This window comes from Artemia franciscana, chromosome 11 (genome assembly GCF_032884065.1).
Source record: "Artemia franciscana chromosome 11, ASM3288406v1, whole genome shotgun sequence".
Classification (NCBI taxonomy): domain Eukaryota; kingdom Metazoa; phylum Arthropoda; class Branchiopoda; order Anostraca; family Artemiidae; genus Artemia; species Artemia franciscana.
In genome coordinates, this window is record NC_088873.1 from 13,840,807 (window position 1) to 13,863,331 (window position 22,525).

At 35.2% G+C, this 22,525-nt stretch overlaps 1 protein-coding gene across 1 annotated transcript in view; it reads left to right on the top strand.

Annotated features, from left to right (window-relative positions):
• LOC136032848 (elongator complex protein 3) overlaps positions 1–22,525 on the top strand; it is a 69,302-nt gene that overhangs the window by 3,305 nt on the left and 43,472 nt on the right. Inside the window, exons 2-5 of the mRNA XM_065713259.1 lie at positions 12,741–12,988; positions 16,778–16,981; positions 20,053–20,207; positions 20,675–20,853. Coding sequence (XP_065569331.1) covers positions 12,741–12,988; positions 16,778–16,981; positions 20,053–20,207; positions 20,675–20,853 — 786 coding nt within the window. The remainder of the gene's footprint in view (positions 1–12,740; positions 12,989–16,777; positions 16,982–20,052; positions 20,208–20,674; positions 20,854–22,525) is intronic.

Here is a 22,525-nt window from a genome sequence, read left to right on the forward strand (position 1 = left end):
ATATTAAATGTAAATAAGGTATATTTAAAGCCAAAAATCTGCCCCGTACACAAAGGGATTAAATGTAAATCAGAGTGTTAACCTAAAGACAAGATTGGCTCTTTTTTGGAAATAAAAATATAGAGGAAGCTTGGCTTGATTTGAAAAGGATGCTTGTGCAGAAAACTGCAAAATATACAATAACCACTTGGAGACAAGAAGGTACATGGACATTCCAACATAGGCAAATTATGAGAGTTTAAACTGATGTAAAACAAATTCTATTACCTTATTAGAAAACTTACAAGCAAGTATGAGGATTTCTTACCATCAGCTTTAAAAACCAATGCAAAAAAGTTTTAGAATATGCCTCATTTCAAAAGCCTGGTAGACATCCAGAATTCTCAGTTAATAAGAATAGTACAAACAATCCTGGAGATATTGCCTAAGTCCCAAATAAGTAGTTCAAGTCAGTTTTCACACCTCTAGATGATGCTCCCTGGCCAGAAATGCTTGGTTTTATAATTGAGAAACTTATGCAAGTTATCATCATCAAACCTACAGTTCAAAAGATTGAATCCAAGAAAGTCTTTTGGTCCTTAGAGTTCATCCTTAGACCTTAAAAGTGGCCCATTTGGAACTCCCCCCCCTTAACAACATTGTTTCAAAGTCTCTGGATACCAAAGTAGTTCCTCAAGATTGGTGAAATGCAAATATAACACCTGTCCACAAGGGTGGAATTAGGAATAATATGACCTAATACCAACCCATTAGCATTACATCAACAGTTGGTAAAATTTTTGGAGGAATTGTGAATACCACAATTAAAAAACATTTATTTTACAACAAACTGCTCACAGACACCCAACATGGCTTCAGATTAGGTGCTCAGTTGAGACAAATCTTATATATGCTTATGACTATACCACAAAGTTGCTAGATCTCACTACTCCATTTGACATGATCCTTTTAGATTTTGCCAAAAAAATTTGATAAATCTGTCATCACTGGCTGAAGATAAAACTAATAGCTATTGGCATCCTTCAGGAGGCTGTAGAATGGCTGATGCAGTTCCTTTCAGGAAGAAAGCAGAGAGTTAAGTTATTTGGAGACATTGGACAAGAATTCTTCTCAGAAGTAATAGCATGCACAAACAGCAATTGCCAAAGCATCCCAGATCTTGGTATAATCAAGTATACTGTACACAGCAGATCATCCAAAGTTATGACCATACTGTGCAAGGGTCTGTGTGACCATTAATTGAATTTGGGATGTGTCTTGCAACACCCCTGAACAAGGGTGATCAGCAAAAAATAAAATATGTCCAAAGACAGGCAATAAAAGTTGTTGATCCCAACACTTGTGCACAGATGTCAGAGAGGGGGAATTGCAATGACTTTTAAGTTTTGTGTGCTGACTCCTGTCAAAATACATTTTAGTTTGATGAATCCTCCAGCACAAGGGGGCATAGTAAGAAGTTGTTCTGGAAGATGGCAGAAGATTCCTTGAGAAATTCTACAAGCTATTAGCAAAAAAAATTATCGGTGGCGTGAGTATATTAAAATAAGAAGCACTGAGTCATGGATAAGATATAAAAGAGCAAGAAATAGAGCAACTAGGCTTCTTTGGTCAAATCGTGAGGCACTTGAATCTTCTGTCATTGCATCAGCTCAAAGTTGCCCAAAAAGGCTTTGGAAATATCTAAGAAAAAACCAGACATCACAGTCCCCATCCTCAACTTCATTCACTGACCCTGAAACACAGACAAATATAGACAATGATAATGAAAAAGCTGAACATTTTAATAAACTTTTTTCATCTGTTTTTACACAACCTCACAATGAAACTCCTATTGATCCTAATTTTTCTACCAATTTCACAATAGATTTTGATGATTCTGACTTTGATGATCAACAAGTTTTTGAGGTCTTGAAGCATCTTGACACAAATAAATCACCAGATATTCATGAATTTTCAAACCATATGATCCAAGAGCTTGCAACAGTACTCACTGAACCACTGACACATTTGTATAATCTGTGTCTGGCGTCTGGTACTTGCCCTTTGGCATGGAAAAAAGCAATAATTAAACCCCTGTATAAAAGTGGCACAAAAACGCAATTTAAAAACTATAGACCAATATCAAACACTTCAATTTTTTTCCAGAGTTATGGAAAAACTAATTGTCAAGAGAATACAAAATTATTTCGAATCGAATCTTCTTTGGCATCCATCTCAACACAGATTCCGTAAAAAACGTTCATGTAATACACAGCTTTTGGAAGTAATTACTGACTTCCATAGGATGGCAGATGAAGGTCTCAGGTTTGATTGCATCTATATAGATTTTTCTAAGGCGTTTGATAAAATTTCCATTCTGCTTTTACTTCAAAAGTGTGAGGTATATCACCTTGGTGCCAGAACGTTGAATTGGATTGGTGATTATCTAACAGGCAGGACGCAGAAAGTGATTGTAGGTGATGCTTTGTCCTCTGCTGAGATAGTTTTAAATGGCGTTCCACAAGGTAGTTGCCTTGGTCCAGTACTTTTCTGCCTTTTCATCAATGACTTGCCTCTTGTTGTCCACCATTCCACAATTAAAATGTTCGCAGATGATGTAAAGCTCTACTGCTCCTTGACAAATTCAGATGAAGCTTCGTTGCTTCAAAAAGACTTGGATGCAGTGCACAATTGGTGTAATGCTAACTCCATGTTTGTCAACGAAAATAAGTGTAGGGTTGTCCATTACTTCGGCAAAGTAGAACAAAGTTACCAATACCATCTTGCTGGACATTCAATCTTACCTGTTGAAAATGTCCATGACCTTGGTGTTCATTTTGATTCTAGTCTTAGGTTTGACAAGCATGTCTCTGAAGTAACTCGTAAGGCAAACTATCAGCTATTATGTCTTAGACGGAATTTCCGTAAGTTTAATCTCTGTTCATTCATTGCCATTTATAAATCAACAGTTCGACCTATACTCGAATACAATTCGTCAGTATGGTATCCATTGAATAAAAATGACAGAGCAAGGGTTGAAAAAATACAGCAAAGAGCAACTAAGCTTGTACCTTATTTGAAACATTTGCTGTATGAAAATAGACTGCACAGGCTAGGATTGTCAAGTCTTCAATTCCGAAGGGATAGGGCAGACATTATTAACACATTCTGTGTAATCAAAGGCATTGATAATATAAGTACATCACAGTTCTTCACATTTAATGACACTAACAGGACCCGTTATCACCCACATAAATTGTACCCCGCACTTTCAAAAAGGAAAATAGGCCAACATTCATTTTACAGCAGGGTGTGGAAGCCATGGAATGACCTTCCACCTAAAACATTTCTAACAGATGACAAAAATAAATTCAAAACAAGACTAGCAGAAACAAATTTTCAAAGTAAATCATTTTTAAATAATTTATAGTATTATTTGTCAGTGTTTGTTGTAGTCGTTATTTTCATCGATTTATATGTGTGTACTATGTTGTCAGTTGTATTATGTATTATGTTGTCATAACTTCTATTTATTATATTTATTGCGACAAGCTTGAAAGCTTACCGTATTTGGTATTAATAAATAAATAAATAAAATAAATAAATAACAGAGTCCATAACCACTACTTCTCTAATAGAGTGATTACCCATTGGAACAGTTTTCCTGATACTACTCTAATTGCTCCCTCCCTTGACGCCTTGAAGATTACTGTTGACAAGAGTTGGAACATTAAACAATGGAAGACAGAATGGGATGCAATTGAGTCAGTGGCCCCCCATCATCACTAACCAGCAACTCTACAAGATTTTTTCTATATTTTGCTGGACAATGCAATTTAAGGTAGAACTGAAATTTAGGAAGTGCAACTGCCTTCCAGGAAGCTATAATGCTGGTAGATTCTCAGTTGAGATTTTGAGAAAAGCTTCCTAGGAACAGTTGAAATATTAAATTCGAGAGTCAAGATTTTATTTTTTAGAAGATAGATGGTGTTTATTTTAGAAAATGGTTTGGAAAATAGCAGATTGTGTCTTAGGAAGGAAAGTTAGAAACACAGTTAGGGTTGTAAAGGATTTAAATCTAGTAGCAATGAGGAGGAGCTTATTCAAGTAGGGTTTAAATGATTGATCATACTAAAATAAAAGGAATTTAAGGAAAGTAGAGAACCCATTAAAATATGAATTAAGCAAGTATAAAGTGGACACCATGGATAAATTTGCTGAAGGTTTAGAAGATGCAGCCAGATGGCATAATAGCAAAATATTGTATTGGTATGGTGAAAAATTTGAAGGGAATAGTCAGTCTGAAAGTGCCCCAGTTAAAGGTAGGACCTGGGCCACAATTAGTGGTGAGGAAAGTGTTAAAGAGAGATGGGCAGAAAACTTATCAGAGTGCACTAAACAATGATAAATGTAGAGGAAATGATGTAGAAAAGAATGAAATAGTTTGTAACACTTCAGATGTTAAAGAGGATTTATTTTTCATTGAAAAATTAGAGACAGTTCTAAAAAGACTAAGAAATAATTAAACCCAAGTTTATGGAAATGGGCTTTTGAAATATGGTGGTTTTTGAAGTTAGCAGTAAATTGCTGAAACCAGGACATAATTTGCACTTTATACTGAAAACAAAATACATTTTAAATGTTTTCAATTTTTTGACTTTAATAAACAAAAAATTATTAAAACTTTAAGGAATAAATATCAGTATATGTATATTAAACTGACAATCCCCAATCATTTTTTTCAGTAAAGTGCAAATTATTTTCTGGTCCTGAGATGGCATGGGGGTTATCAGTCCTACTCATGTTAAATTTTGCTTGTTTTGATTTTGACTTGGTTATTTATTGTAATTTCTATTTGTTTTGGGTTTTATTTATTTATTGATGGTAATCTGTGGTAGTTTTATGCTTGGAAGATTATTTGACTTTATTTCTGCTCATTTTTGTTTTAATTGAGCTCTTTACTTTTCTTTCAAAAGCTTGTTCTGTGGAAAACGTCTTAAAAATAAATCATGGACAGCACAATAGCACTGCCTAAATAAAGAGCAATGTGGATGCAATGTATTATATATTTATTTGCTTAGACATGTACTTTGTATCAAAGGAGTTGTCATAGAAACTTCAAAAAGGGCTCATTCAATTGGAAAGTGAAAGGGCTAGTGATAGGCTAATCAAAAGTGATTGGAGGGCAACATCCCTCCCATGCCCAATATTTTTCTGAACACATTCAATTAAAATCTTGAGATAGCCATTTTGTTCAACATAGTTTAAAGTTCTGGAAATTATATCTTTGAGAATGACACCCCCCCCCCCCTAAAGCCCTCATGGCAAGGGTTGTAAGTTATGGTCTGGGGGCATGTAAGGTTTTTATAGAAAGGGCGATTGTATATACTTCAGAAGGGGCTCATTGGATTGCTAATCAGAAGTTTTAGTGCCCTTTTTGAGATTCAGAGTGATAATAGGGTGGATACCCCTTACATCTTATATTTTCTCAAAATGTAGCTTATGTAACAGAAATTTTGAGATGACCATTTTTTTTTGTAGGAACTTTAAAAAGGGCTCATTCGATTGGAAATTGAAAGAGCTAGTGCCCTTTTAATGGTCGAAAGTAATTGAAGTTCAGCTAACCCTAACCAAACACTTTGAAAACTATAGATTTTATTACTATATTAGCTCTATGACTATCTACCTTGGAAAACTTCTGCCATAGGAATGACGCATGGACAGATAATAGATAGACTTATCTATTAACAAATGAACTAACATCATTTTTATAAAATCCTAATAAGGGGGTTAATGCCTGATTTGCCTCTCAGTCAATTGGACTATCTATCTTGGCTTTTTCTACAATTAGCTATGGCTTGATGCCCACAACTATTTGTTTACCCTTGCATTTTAACCAAACATTTGGAAAACTATTTTATACAATCCTAATAAAGAGGTTAATGCCAGATTTGCCTCTCAGTCAATTGGACTATCTGTCTTGGCTTTTTCTTCAATTACCCATGGCTTGTTGCCCATAACTGTTCAATTTTATTTCAATCAAATAGTTGTGGGCATCAAGCCATGGCTAATTGTAGAAAAAGCCAAGACAAATAGTCGGATTGAGTGAGAGGCAAATCTGGCATTAATTCCCTTATTAGGATTGTATAGAATGATGTTAGTTTATTTCATTTGTCGAAAGTGATTAAAGAGCAACTAACCCCCCTCTTACGCCCACCATTTTGCCAAACACATCCAATCGAAATTTTGAGATTACCATTTTTGCCAGTTTAGATAGCCAGCTTCGAAAAATTTAGATAGCCAATTTAGAAAAGAGCTCATTCAATTGAAAATTGAAAGGGCGAGTGCCCTTTTTAATAGTTGAAAATGATTTAAGGGCAACTAAACCCCATCCCACGCCCACCATTTCCCAAAACCCATCCAACCCAAATTTTTAGCTAGGTATTTTGTTTAACGTAATTGAAAAGTCCCCAGAGCCCTCAGGGCAAGGGTTGTAATTTTTGCCCTGGGGGTATGTAAGGTATATATAGAAAGGGTGATTGTATAAACTTCGAAGGGGGCTCATTGTATTTGTAATCAGAAGCTATAATGTCCTTTTTAAGATTCAAGGTGATCAGAGGGTGGATAACCCCCCTCCCCCTCTACACCTCATATTTTCCAAAATGCATCTGATAGAAATTCTTAGATGGCCATTTTGTTGTCAAAGAAAATTCCGAAAACAGTTCATTCAATTAGAAATCGAAAGAGCCAGTGCTCTTTTTAATGGTCGTAAGTGATAGGACAGCAACTAACCCCCTCCCACGCCCACTTTTTCTTTAAACACATCCAATAAAAATTCTGAGATATCAATTTCGCTCAACGGAATTGAAAGGTTTGGAAATTATGTCTCTGATGACGACAGCCCTCAGGGCAAGGGATGTAAGTTATGCCCTGGGGACATATAAGGCATATATAAAAAGGGTGATCATATAACCTTTGGAGGGGGCATATTGGATCAGTAATCAGAAGTTCTTGCGTTTCAGATTCAGAGTGATTGGAGGGTGTATACCCCCCCCTACCCACACCTCGTATTTTTCCGAAATGTATCTGATTTTAATTTTGAAATTGCCATTTATTGTCATGGAAAATTCGAAAAGGGCTCATTTAATTGGAACCTAAAATGCGTCTGATTTTAATTTTCAGATGGCCATTTGTTGCCGTAAAAACTTCGAAAAGGGCTCATTCGATTGGAAATTGAAATAGCCAGTGCCCTTTTTAATAGTCAAAAGTGATTAGAGAGCAACTAACACCATTCGCATGCCCAATATTTCCCAAATACATACAATAAAAATTTTGAGATAGGCGTTTTGCTCAACGTAATTGAAAGGTCCAAAAATTATGTCTTTGAGGAATGCAACCCTCCCACAACCCTTAGGGTAAAAGTTTTAAGTTCTGCCCTGAGGCATATAAGGTAGATACAGAAAGGATGATCGTATAAACTTCGGATGGGGCTCATTGAATTCGTAATCTCAAGTTATAGTGCCCTTTTTAAGACTCAGAGTGATTGGAGGGTGGATACCCCCACCATCCCGAAATGCATCTGATAGAAATTTTGAGATGGTCATTTGTTGTCGTAGAACCTTCGAAAACAGCTCATTCGATTGGAAATTGAAAGGGCCAGTGCCCTTTTTAATAGTCGGAATTGATTGGAGGGCAACTAACACCCATCCCTTGCCCACCATTTCCCCAAACACATCCAATCAAAATTTTGAGATTTTGTTCAACGTAATTGAAAGGACCTTAAGTTATGTCTTTTATTATGACAACCCCCCCCCCCCTCTCACTGCCCTCAGGGCACTGTAAGTTATGCCCTGGGGGGCCTGTAAGGTAAATATATAAAGGGTGATTGTATAAACCTCGGAGGGGGCCTGTTCGATTGGTATTCGGAAGGTCTAGTACTCCTTTCAAGATTCAGAGTGATCGGAGGGTCGATAACCCCCACCCCTCTAAACGTCGTGTTTTCCCGTAATGCATCTGATTGAAATTTTACGTTGGTCACTTTTTGTCATAGAAACTTGAAAAATTCTCATTTGATTGGAAATTGAAAGGGCTACTGCCCTTTTTATTAGTAAAAAACAGTTGTAGGGCAACAAACTCCATCCACACAAACACCCACCCACCCCCCACCTACGCTCATCAATTCCCAAAATGTATCTAATCAAAATTTTGAGATAGCCATTTTGTTCAGTGTAGTTGAAAGGTGTCTTTGACAACCCCCATACGTTCTCAAGACCAGACCATAATTTGCACTTACATAAACAAAAAATGACAATGGATTCTCATTTTAGTGTGCATATACTGATATATATTCCTTTAAGTTCTAATAATTTTAATTTATTAAAGTTAAAAAAATAAAAAATTTTAAACGCATTTGTCTATCTAAATCATACAATAAGTAACCGATTCATACTCGAAACGAGCAAAAATTAACATGAGTAGGGCTGACAACCCCCATGCCTTCTCAAGACCAGAACATAATTTGTACTTCACTGAAAACAAAATATATTCTACATGCTTTAACTTTATTTTTACGCGTTTAAAATGTTTTTTCTAGATATATGAAAGGGAAAGTTCTCACAGCTGCACTCCAATTACAGTGCGAGTGTTTGACGCCCTTTTGAAGAGTAACAAGATATCGGAGGGCAAGCAGCCCTTCTCTCAAGCCCATTCATTTTCCAAACGCATCCAGTCGAAATTTTGAGATAGTCACTTTGTTCAGTACAGTAGAACGGTCCAGCAACTATGTCTTTAGGTATATTAGGCACGTCAACCCCCCCCCCCCCACACACACAATTATGTAATTGGCCCGTTATGCTTTGAAACTAAATGTTTCTTTAAAAATAAATCTAAAGGTATTGTGATAAATGGTTGCCAATAAGACAGATCAACAGGATATCGAGAACGACTGGGGTATTAAGTTGAAACTTTTTGGATAGTATTATTACTACTTCTGCTTTTACAATTTAAATAAATAAAAAGAGTGTAAGTGTATCCAGATTGTCAAAGAGCATAGATAGAATCTTTTGGGAATGATATTAAGTTTTATTTTTCATGTCAACTTACGAAACTCTAAAATTAAATTTAAAATTACTGCTTGTATCATCATTAAAAATTGTTGAAAGAGTTTCACCAACATAGAAATAGCAACCCATACTATGAATTCTTATAGAACAAAACTGAAAAGATATACATTTTTTTTTCCATGAAAAAGACTATGTCAATAAAAATGAGCAGAAGTTAATTTAAAAAACTTTCCACAACACGAGTTTTTTAAAAGAAAAGTAAAGAGCTCCATTAAGCCAAGAATGACCAAAAATAAAGTCAAATAATCTTCTAAGCTAAAAACTACCACAAATCACTATCAATAAATAAATGAAACTCAAAACGAAAAGAAATTAAAACAAGTAGCTGAGTCAAACTTAAAACGAGACAAAATTAACATGACTAGTGCTGATAACCCCTTTGTCTTCTCAAGACCAGAACACAATTTGAGTTTTACTGAAAACAAAATACCTTTGAAATGTGTTCACCTCTTTACTTCAATAAATAGTAACTATTAAAGCCTTAACGAAAAAATAACAGTATATGTCAATTTAACCAACAATTCACTGGCATCTTTCTTTTCAGCAAAGTGCAAGTTTTGTTCTAGTCTTGAGAAGCCATAAGGGGTTATCAGCCGTACTCATGTTATTTTTTGCTCGTTTTGAGTTTGACTCAGCTATTGTTCGTTTCGAGTTTCATTTATTCATTGATAGTGATTTGTGGTAGTTCTTCGCTTGGAAGATTATTGGCAATTTTTAATAATTTGTTGATAACTGTAGCAAGAAGATCAATCAAGTAAATAGCGTCACTTGCCTAGGTAATAATCAAACAGTTCATGGTAACAAACTGTATTAAAGAGTGACCCGGCTCAATAGTAGCCGAAACTCAAAAAAATGGAATTTTGATATTAATAGTTGCATCAAAAGAATTGTATTTTTATGCTGATTTTAAGTATATAAGTTTCATCAAGTATAGTCTTACCCTTCAAAAATTACGAGTCTGATAAAATTTGCCTTATTTTCAGAGAATAGGGGGAACACTCCCTAAGAGTCATAGAATCTTAACGACAATCACACCAATCAGATTCAGCTTATCAGTGAACCCTACTGTAGAAGTTTCAAGCTCCTATCTACAAAATGTGGAATTTTGTGTTTCTTGCCAGAAGACAGATCACGGATGCGTGTTTATTTGTTTTTTTTCCCAGGGGTGATTGTTATCGACCTAGTGGCCCTAGAATGTCGCGAGAGGGCTCATTCTAATGGAAAATAAAAGTTCCAGTGCCCTTTTTAAGTTACCAAAAAAATTGGAGGGGAACCTCCAAATGCTCATTTTTTCCCAAAGTCACTGGATAAAAATTTTGAGATAGTCATTTTGTTCAGCATAGTCAAAAAACCTTTTTAAAAAAGAAGAGTTGTGAGAAAGAGCCAAACTTTAGCGTAAAGAGTGAGGCGTTGAGGAAGGGACAACCCCTTTCAAATGCGGAATAATTTGTGTTCGTTCTAAGTTTTAATGTTGCTCCTTACTTACAGTTAAAAAAATTGCTTTTTTTATTTAATGTTTGTAAAATTGGTGAATGCAGGGAAGATGTTAAAAGTATAATAGTCTGAAAAAAGTTAAAAAGTTTGGAAGAGTAGGAAGGTAAGTCTGCAAACAAATATAAGGACATTGGAAGATAAAGTGGTGGCAGTGGCCAAGTGTTGTTTTGATATGTTGGCGAATGATAGAGGAAGATTTTTTAGATGTTTTCAAAAGGAATTGTGTATAGATTCTTTTGAGTGCCCAGTTTAATGGTCATATTTCAAACAGTAAGCTGTGTAACACATGTTATTCTATTGTGCTTTCTTTGTCTATAATGAGAGAAAGGTTGAGATGGCTAGGACATGTTCTGCCAATAAAGGATGACAGATTGGCCTTTTTGGCCAACCATCAAGGACCAAACAAAAAAATTAGTTTGTTCCAGAATGGGCTGGGATGTGGTCGTAAAGAAGGATTTAAGGAAAATTGGTGCTTCTTGGGAGGGTGTGCAGAGCAAGGCTTTGAAAAACAGGATGGAGGAGGATCATGTGTAACTGTTTTAACCTCAGATGGCTTAATGCTACAGTGAGTTGCTTGTAGTAGTGATAATAAATCTCACTAGTTATTGCTTAACCTGCATTTTCTGGGGTTAGCAGGTGTAACTCATCTGAAAGATAGTCTAGACCATTCCTTCTAACCTCTGATCCTATTTACATCTCATTAAATGCTAATGAAATGTAAGAAGGCTTGTTGGAAAAGTAGTCTTTGTATGTTCAGATACACTATAAGGTTTTAAAGATTTTTTTTAGTATATTATAAATAAAAAAAGGTGGGATATGGTTTAAAATCCTGTTGAGATTATAGGGACTACATTTTCAAAAACTAGGGCCAGTGAAAAAAAAAAGATTAAAAACCCAAAATTAAGATAAAACATCTTTGTTAGATACTTATAGACCTCTCTTCCATGCAGTCATCTATATTAAAAATCCATATAGATCATATAAATCTTCTTTATAGAAAATCGTTTATATTGAAGTTATAGATTTTCTTAATCTTCATATTTAGCACTTTACTGGGCGTGATTTTGTTAGTGAAATTCCTGGCAAGAAACCTTTCACTATATTTGACACCAGCTGAGTTAGTTGAATAAAACCTCCAAGCAGAGATATAAGACCAAATTATGTCATGAAGAGTCATTTTCAAGCTTTTATCTGTACTTCTTCCCTAGCACTAAGGCTTAGAAGATTGTATTGAAAACATGGATAACTGTTATTCTTTAATTCTGGACTGAGTCTGGTTTTCAGTGACTCTTTAAATTTGTAAAAAACCAATTCCTGTGATTTGAGTAGTAGCTTAAGCCATCTTGTTTTGCATTTCTTCAATTAAGACACATTAAGTCGTTTATCTGCTACTCAGTAAAGATTTAGCAAAGGTATAAAACCTCAAAACACTTTCTTTATGCCTCATATGTGCTTTAGGTCTTCTTCTGAAAGTTTTTCTTTTCATTAAACACCGAATGTAAGAGGGATTTTTTTTTTATCTATGATTTTGATTGACTATACATTTGGTAGATGTATGTAGATGTATAGGTAGTATCAACCTTAAGGTGATGAATTTCATATTGAGAATAGGTGCTTCTATACTTGTCTTTTTTGTAAAACATCATGATGGCAGCAGTAGTCTAGCCTATATATTTCTACTGTCATATTTTCACATAGGTTGAAGCCATAGAGAGATGTTAATGGATTATTATAAGGAGAGTGTCTTGCAGATCAATTTTTTTGGTGGGTATGTTGAGTGCATGCCACCACTGTTTTGGACAGAGAAAAACACCTCTCCCTCCCCATCCTAGAAATAATGAAAATTCGCTGTCTAAAAGCGCCTATTTTGGTGTTTCAGGGTCTGCACCTTCTTATCCAAGTAAAAACCATCTGTTACTCAGAAATATCGGCAGTTTGCACTTCCCATCGCAACTTAAATTCACGAAATTTTCCTTAGGGGAGGGATACTTGGACAGACCTTAAACGATTTCCTTCTTTAATGTGCATATATTTGTTTTTATATGTTAAGTTTAGCCACTGTTTCAAATCTGAAGAAAATTTCCATTTTTGAATTTGTTTTTTTTTTCTTATAAAAAACATGGCCTAACTATCTACTTTTTTCAGCATTAACAGCAGGACTAAGCAAGGAAGAGCTCTCAGTTCTGGCAGTTACTGACATAATCCAGGAGCTAGTAAAAGCCCATAATGAAGGAAAGGATGTGAATCTTAACAAGGTCAAATCTCACATTTCCTCAAAATACGCACTTGATTCATCTCCTAGACTTGTTGATATAATTGCTGCTGTTCCACCCGAATACAAAAAGATAATTGTTCCAAAGCTAAAGGCTAAACCAATTCGGACTGCAAGTGGTGTAAGTCAAAGTCTCTTTTTTACATAATCCAGGCTGCCATGAAGTAGCTATACAGTCCACTCTTAACTATCGAGATATGGGTTACTTAGTTACTGTAGCTACTCAGTGATGGAACTTTTTTGTTCTTTTGTTTTTCTTTCCAAGTTAATATCATAATTAAGTTGTGATTTTCAAAATTTATGTATAGCTAAGATAAGGTTAGATTTAAATGTTAGTCATAACCCAGGCAATTGGAAGACAAATCAGTGTATTTTTATGTGATTTGTGCTGTAGTCTGACAAATTCAGCATATATTTTTAGAACATCATTAACCTACCTATATATGGTGGAAAGGGGAGTTTATTTAATCATTTAAAAACATGTCATACTAAGAAGGGGAAGAAGAGCAACAAACTTTGTTATACAGACCAATGAGATCAATGTAACATGGGTGCCAAGCTCCTGATAATCCGCCCTCGGTTAGGAATACTATATGGGGTTGGGGCAAATCATTTGATGCTTCCTATGTTTTTCCCTAGATTCCTCTAGTGACCATTTGAAGCTGATTGGACTTTTGACTTGTCTTATAGGGAAGCTCCATGAGGCGACCGTGCCCCAAACTGAAGAACAGACCATGACCAAAAGAAAAAAAAAGAAACGAAAAAACGCTAAATGCAAAGCAAACGCTTAGAAATGCAAAAACTACTTAGATTAACTACACAGGATCAAAGACAAAGGCTGGCTCGGTTTTTCTAATCAATTATTGTATACGGACTCTCAAATAATCCTGGAAAAGCCAGGGTAGTCCTGGATTGAGGGTCCTTTCCCAGCTTCCTGGAAAATTGTCAAAATGTGCCTAATTTCTATGGCCTAAAAAATGTGTGATTGTTACAACACTTATGCTGAATATTTAAAAAATGAAGTTTCGTTGCTAAAGTATTCAATTCTATCACTTCATCTAAAGGTACATATATGAAACTTTTTTTTAATTTAGTTAATTTTAAGAAGATTACGATGGTATTTTGCAAGGACGAGGATAGTATATCCCAATGCATAACTTTTAAATGTCCATATACGCTCAGACTTGTATGGACATCCCTCTCCATAAGCTGTTTTTTGTATTGCAGGTTGCATAAATTATTTGTTTTTATTTCTTTAACCTTACTTAGTTTGTAAAGAGGAGGATGGTTTCTGAATCCATTTTCCAGTGCAATTTCACCCATCTCTTGTTTAGTATATCAATTCTGCACAAGTAGATTAGCTGGATAGCCTTAAACCAACTCTAAGAGTCTAATAAACACGTGTTATTGTTTTATTTGACTAGAACTATTTTGGGGTGAAGTGACCAATACAATTTAATATGTATGTTAAAATAAGTATCCAAAATTTTATAATACAAAGTATATTTTGTGAAACTGACTACTAATTTTTTTTTTTTTTTTTTTTTTTTTTTTTTTTTTTTTTTTTTTTTTTTTGTAAGTTGGCTTGCCTTAAAGGGTACTTTTAGAGGTACCTCTACTCAAAGTCATGAAAAGTTTGTATAATTAAAATTAGTAAAAACTGCTGATTGTTATTTCTTTCTGAAGTAGCCTTGTCCCAGTAAAGAGTTACGTTTCTCTTGTGTATTCTTTAATTTTTTCTAGCCGTTTTTATTGAGTACTTTTATATAGCCACCCGTAAAAATTTAAAGGCAGTTCATTCAGTCACAAAATGAAAGCTGTAATGTCTTATTTAGGAATGAATGAAGTTGAAGGGCAAGCAACTCCCTCCTGCTCCCTATTTTCTCCTCTACGTTTCTGGACCTTCCTCTGGCATTGGATCTGAATTTTAAGATAGCATCTCCCCTAAAAATGGTCATAAAGATTAAAAATTTGCCTTCGGGGGGAGGGCATAGCCTGACCAGTTCTAGGGGTGTGCATAAAATGGCCGCAAGTTCAAATTGGACCCTCCATTAAAAGCTCCTCTCATTCATTGCCAACTTTTTAGCAGAAATGTAGGTATGTTGCGTCTTGTTTGATTCAGAATCATGCAAGGATTCTCAAAATGTTATTTTTGGAGGGTGAAAGACAGTCCGTGGAAACTTGGTACAAAAAGCAGAGGAAGTCCTTACTCTGTACAAAAACGAGTTCTAACCCGACGCAAAAACGAGGTAATTTCAGACCGCAGAATTTCGCAGCATGGCTGCAGACAAACTAGATCCAAAAGTCTAGACATAGAACTATAGACTCAGTATAAAACAAGCCAAACCCAAGCTACGAAATTTTTTCTTTTTATATAGTGCACAAATGAACGAAGTTCAAGCTGCCGATTTGCTGGGTGTAAAAAAAATATCATTCCTGACTCAGCAAAAGCGGGCTGACTCTTGATTTCTTTGAAAATAAACCAAATTCTAAATTGGGGTGGAAATGAGCCAAGTCCCTATTTGACGCAAAAAGGAGCTTAGTTCTGATTCGGTTCACATAAATACTGGCTATACATCGGTCCTCAGTATGTATATCTGGAAGTAAAAAATGGGTTTGTGGCAGCTTTAACCTTCCCTACTCCCCCCACCAACTTTTTTGTAGAAACTTATGCTTATTGCTCCTTTTTTCGCGTGGAATCGTGCAAGGGTTAATATGTAGTTTATGAAGCACAAAGTAGTCCAACGCTCCCACCTTCCATCCTCCTCTAATCTTATAAATATGTACTCTTATAAAGATTGATATCGCTATTTGCCCTTGCAATTCTCTCTATCTTTATCTCATTCTTTCTCTGATTTCTTTTAATTACTCTTTTTTCTGGCAACGTAGAGCATTCCTTATTATCTTGTTATGTTACAAATTTGTACATCATATTTTGTATGCACCTATTGTTCATGATAAATATCTTTATCTCTAAGAATATCTTGAAGAATGAAAGACATTTCTTATAGTAATGGTTTTTATGGATAAATGATGTATATCGTATAACTATGCAAATAAATTTTTGCCCCCGAATTTGAAGAAGTACCTCCCTTCCCATTAAGTTGATTATTTTGATCTTTGCAAGTTCATTATTACCCCAAGAAGTGTGCTTAGCCAACTCAAGATTTAATCAGTTTGCAGGGGCGAATCTCAAGCATTTTTATTGGGGGAGGAGGCAAGAGAGGCCCATATCCAGATAGTCAAGGGGCATGGGATATATAATAATTTTTCTCCACATTATTGGGGTAGAAACTGCCCCCCTCCCCCCCAAGGACGCCCTTGTCCGTTTGGAAGAAATAGCAAAGAAAACAAATTGCATTAACACGGCAGGAAATAGTGGAAAATAATGTAAACATCGCTAGATTTGGTGAGAAATGGGTCCCATTCGTTTTGCCTGGTAAAAAAAGGGTATAAAAAAACTATTTTGTGCCTTAATGAAGCTGTATTTTTTGACAAAAAATAATTTCAGATTCTTCAGATAATTAAATTGTTTATTTTCTTTTTAGTAAGGTATATTTTCCTTATAAAATTGTAGTAGATATGGGAATAATAATTATTCACTGAAGTATGCAGGCTTGTTTAACTGTAATTCTAGAAAACTCAAACTATGGTATTTTGTAAAATAAAAGCTTTATTTGATATTGAAGCAACTGGTTTTTTGCATCTTGATTTTTCTTTTTACTGTACTTGTATTTTTCCATTTACTGTTGCTATTCTTTCAAAATAGCTGTATGTGTTTCTGACAGGTTCTTTGGCTAGTATGACAATCAAGCGAAATTTTTTTAGAAAATTCATAAATGTATTATAAGACCCTATCAGACAGTGAGTTGAATTGATTAAAATTATTTGGGGCCAATTTAAACTTTAGATTGCTGTTGTTGCTGTTATGTGCAAGCCTCATAGATGTCCTCACATTAATTTTACTGGCAATATTTGTGTTTATTGCCCAGGTGGACCTGACTCTGATTTTGAATATTCAACTCAATCCTACACTGGTTATGAGCCAACATCAATGAGGGCGATTAGAGCTCGTTACAATCCCTATTTACAAACTAGAAGTCGTGTTGAACAGGTAAGATAATTTGTGTTTTACTGTAGGTTTCAAAGGAGTTGAATGGCAGGTGCTACCGTATTACCGAATGATAGGTGTACGCACACAGATGTTAGCTGTGGAAGGTCGACGAAATATCCCTCCTTAAATTTACCCCTAAATTGCTAATATAAAAATTCGTACGCCTTTTCGTACGCCCAATTTAGCTAGGCTAGGATACCATCTATCCTTATTTCTACTGACCTGGGTGTTAAAGTCTCCTCGTAAAAACACTATATTTCTACCTGGGACTCGGTCTATTTGCTCTTGTATCTGTAAGTAAAATTCATCTGAGTCACTAGTATCTCAGTTAGTCGGTTCTACAGGGGCATATACTACTGTAACTGCTACCCTAAACTTTTTAGTAATAAAATGAACAATTAGTATTCTATTATTAATACCTTCCTAGCCTAAACAAGACTTAGCAGCTTACTTATTCATCCTGAGCCCTACTCCCTGTCTGTGCCCCATCCGTCCTGCCTCAGTAAACAAATTCTATATCATCTAATTTCATGCTTCTTACCCCTGGGATATGAGTTTCTGAAACTCCTAATAAGTCCAGTTCGAAGCGTCTGAATTCACCAGTCAAAATGTCGTTACGATGGTCACTTTTTAACGTCGTAACATTCCAAGCTCCAATTTTCATATTCTTCAAAAATCATTGAAATTATTATGGCCTCAGGAAAAGCAGTGATCCCGGATACCAGTGCAGGGCGAGGATCAACATAGCTTCTCAAGTCTACACCGACGCGCTTCAGCCGGTTTAAAACCGGTCAGCAAGAAGTTCCTGGGACCATCAGTATGAATGAGCCAGTCTTGGTCACAACATGGTTTTCAGCACTTGGCAATACTGTTCTATCAACTAGAGTCGAAATCCTGCACACAGTCTGAAGCCTACCTCTGACTCAATATATATTCATGCCTACAAATATTATGCTACTACGGGGAAGCAATCCATAGTAGATAAATTAGCTAGGAAGAGGTTTTCAGCCCGAAAACGCCCGTCGAAACAGACCGAGCCCAGAAGAATTATACAATAATCAGAATCCCGTGCGAATGCTGTGTCGTTTACTAGGCTATAATTTCCTCGAGGGGCGCCACTCCTCAAACAGAAATAGAGTTGACCGCAAGGTCCCCAGTTTTTCAGGTACCCCGAAAGGGTCGAGGCAGCCCTTTGCAGAGGCCATTATCAATAGATCTAGATCTTAAGCCCTGCCGCAGTTGTCCTCCTATCGAGGATCCTCCCACGATGGTGCTCTGCATCACCATGCAATTTAACCAATTACTGGGAGAAGTTTTGTAACTCATGGGACGGTTGGACACGCCTCTGGGTCCTGTTGAGTTTACATTTAAGTGGCTTTCTTCCTCCTCCACGTGTATTTATGGCCCCGGGCGAGGGTGCCCATGTTTCTATTATGAACCCCCAGGGACAAGGTCCCCCCTTGGTCCATGCCTCCTATAGAGTTACCCTACATATCTTTATGGCGTTCCTTAATCGCCACTTGGGGACACGCTGAGTGGCTTGGGGGAGACCCCTTTTTTCTCAAAACTAAATGCTAACTACCCCAAAGTCATCTAATATTGCTAAGAATAACAGATGCAATTTGACCATATGCATCTTTGTTTCTCAAACTAAAAGCTAAGTACCTCAAAATCATCCAACATTGCTAAGAATAGCAGATGCAATTTGACCATATGCATACTTGTTTCTCAAAACTAAAAGCTAAATACCTCAAAATCATCTAACATCTAACAACAAAATCATCTTCACCACTACCTGCACCAGCCCCTCCCAATTTTCGAACTCGGTTACAAAATAAACTTGATCCTTAGTGTTCTAGCTTGTCTACCAGTGAATTGTTGGTTCAAAAAAGTTCATTTTGGGAATCAGAACGCTGAGTTGTTTTAGAATTGATCTTTTACATCGAAATCGTCACTTAAATTTGTAGGCTATTCGAATTGTTTCCTCAAAATTGAGTTAAGCATCTACATAGACTTACCATCTTACAAAAATAAACAATGCTCTACTTTTCCAGTAATCTACATATGCCAATTTGCTACCCGTGATAAATTAACTGTTAAAAAGGATGTTTTCATGTTTGCCTTATTAGTTATTTTTTCTTGTTTCCTTCTACTATTTTTAAAGCAGTTCGTAACAATTTTGCAAAAACAAATAATATTTATATAGATAGCCAATACCAAAAAAAAGGAAAAAGAAATGTATTAAATATACCCAGAGGAACGATCTTCCAACATTTTAACATCTTGTCTCCCTCTGAATACAGTTGTTTTTAAACAAATGTTTTGCTAATCAGGAAAACAGCACTGCAAAGAGGTATTTTGAAGTGACTTATACATAAGTTTTTGTCAGAACTTGTGCAGACGAGGCCTGTGTAATGGTAGGCGCAAGTCATGGATAGTATTTAATTAGATGGCTGGCAGCCCTCAACTCTTGTGGCTATTCCTGTTAGATTCAAGAGCTATATACGGGAAAAGGGGCCCCTAAAAAAAGTAATTTTTTTATATCATTTTGTAGTACAACATTTTCGCTAAAATTTGATTTATCCGGATATGAATCCGGTTAAACAAATGCAACTCGGCTAAAAGACAGTTGCTATAATCTCCTACAAATAAATATTAAAATAAATCAAATTAAAAGTTCGGTAAATAGTTTTATGCTGTAGAAGGGTTAAATTGTAAATATTCGTATCCCTCATCCTGGGGAAATTGTGTTTATATCTGTCGAAATATATTTTTTTAATATATTTATTTTTATTTTTTTATATATTTCTGTCGAAGGTATATATTTTTAAGCATGACGATTGAGCTAGAAGCGTGAACTATATTCTAAGCTGTTAGAATTTTCTTTCGATTTCTTTTCAAGCTTGACCATTCTGAATTTTTTTTATACCTTTAAATATTGTGTTAGTAAAGCTTAATTTGGTCTGAGCTTATTATTTCTCATTTTCTTTACATAATTCCTTACTTTCTTATTTATTAGAACTGTTTCTATTGAAATACTCATTATTGCATGACATTTGTATCTGTTTCAGTTAAAGCAATTGGGTCATTCTGTTGACAAAGTAGAATTCATTGTTATGGGTGGGACCTTCATGGCACTACCTGAAGACTACAGAGACTATTTTATACGGAACCTACATGATGCACTCTCAGGACACACGAGCAATAATGTGGATGAAGCTGTTAGGTATGACTGTCTTTTTTTTAGCTCTATTAAAAAATGACAGATTACCAGATATAAATTAAAGATGGGTTGATCGAGGATTAATCCGATTATTAGGGCCTTGCATTACAGCGAAGAAGTTATTACTGTAAGTTGATGAATAGGTTTGTAGGGATCTCACTAGGTCGAAGGTGCTCAATTTGTTTATTATTCTTTGTTGTTTTGTTTTCTTGTTAATAATAAGGAATTTTAACGATTGTTTTGGAAACTGTTTAAGATGTCTATAGAATACCATAGCCTTCAAGCGTACAGGAATCTTTTTTGGGGGAGAGGCAATTATAAAAAGACAAAATTTGTTGACAGTTTGAGTAAAAAGTCCCAAAAAATTGGAGAAAATTTAGGATCTTTTTTGGGTACACATAAATTAAGGATAGAGAAGCTACTGTTGCAATTAAATATATCAGGAAGTATCATTTGATTCCGTTTCCTAGGTACTCAGAGAGAAGTCAGACAAAGTGTATTGGTATTACAATCGAAACAAGACCAGACTATTGTTTGAAGAGACATTTGTCAGATATGCTTCGATATGGATGCACTCGCCTTGAAATTGGAGTTCAGTCTGTGTATGAAGATGTCGCCAGAGATACGAATCGGGGTCATACTGTTAAAGGTAGGATTGATTTATTTATTATTATACAAATGGATTTAGAATAAGACCTGATTGTATTCGCCGAGCCTAATCTAACTAGTCAAGGTTACGTGCCTAAATTTTGCTATAATAGGCACTGAGAGTAAAACAGAGGTCGAGATTTTACCTGTGTGTGTTGAAAAAAATTATACGAACGACTCAGAGTAACCATACTTACCTTTTTTCAGTTTGAAAATAAAAGCTATTAAATTGGAACAAAAAGTAGAAATAGTAAAACATTAAAAATAATTTAATAAAAAAAACCTCACCTGATTTTTTATTAATGGGGGGACTGTGTGGAAAACTACCCGACTATCTCTTCTGGGTTAAATATTTTTTACTTGTGTGGCGACAACAGACATGTAATGGTATTGATTTTGGTTTCTATCTAATGCCCTAACCCGGCAGTATAATTTTCGTTTCCTACTTTTTTTTCTGAGCTTTCTCAATTAAGCATTTTTGTGCCAGATCTATTTCGATTTATATAAAAAACGTATACAAGTTTAATAATTTTAACACTGTTTTGCAAAGGGTTTTGGAAAGAACAATTAGACTCTTAAGGGTTTTTTCTTTTTCTCAACGTTCCCATTGATTTTTTTTTCCACTGCAATTTACTACCGTCAGTTTTATATTGGAAACTTCTGAGAGTTGAATGTTTAGTTTCAATGTGCGTTGCCTGAATACTGGTATCACCCTTATAATTACGGTCAGCGTTTCAACTAGACTAAATTTACACTGCAAGCGGATGTTTCAAAATTTAAATAGCAGTGCTCTGACAAATTAAGCTACGGTCAAATATTTTGAAAGACGCAAAAAAAATGTAATTAAGGAAGAACTCGGCCTAGTTAGTTTGCAAAAGTACTTCTTGAAACATGGTAAAGAAACGCACTAAAAGAGAACTTGGGTTGGTTACTGTGCAGAAACATAAGGAAAACCTAGAGCAAATATGCAAAAACCTTGGGAAACCATGACTACCAAAACATTTACTCAATTTGAATGAAACATCTCTCCAAGAAGACACTGTAGCAGAACTCCCAAGACTGAAAGTTATAACTGCTGGCCGAGACTTAGAACCCTTATTCTAAGACGTAAAATTCAGAATCGATTTTTTAAGAAATTCTTGATGGATGGTCAATTTTTCTTTTTTCTAAAGAGCTTCATGGATCAAGTAGTCCAATATATGTAGATATCACTTAATTTTTTTTACAGTATAAACCTTTCAAAGACCTGTAATTTATAGCTTTTAGGCTTGTGTGCTTTTAGGGGCTTAGGTCCGAATTTTCGTACTTTTCTTACGAAGTTGTTCAGATGAATTAAATAGAATTAAACAGACAAACAAAGCAACAGGGGCAAAATAGGGGAGGGCATATACATAATTTGTATCTAAGTTTATCAAACGGTTTTCTTTCTTTTTTTATATAATTTGCCTGACCCTGAGACATTCAAATTAAAAAAACACTGAAGTTGCCTTATATATGAAGAACCTTGTGACTTACGGCCCTTCGATCTTTATCCTACTTAGTCCCTAGTAGAATAAATGTTTGAAAATCTGGGATATATATATATATATATATATATATATATATATATATATATATATATATATATATATATATATATATATATATACATACATATATATATATATATATAT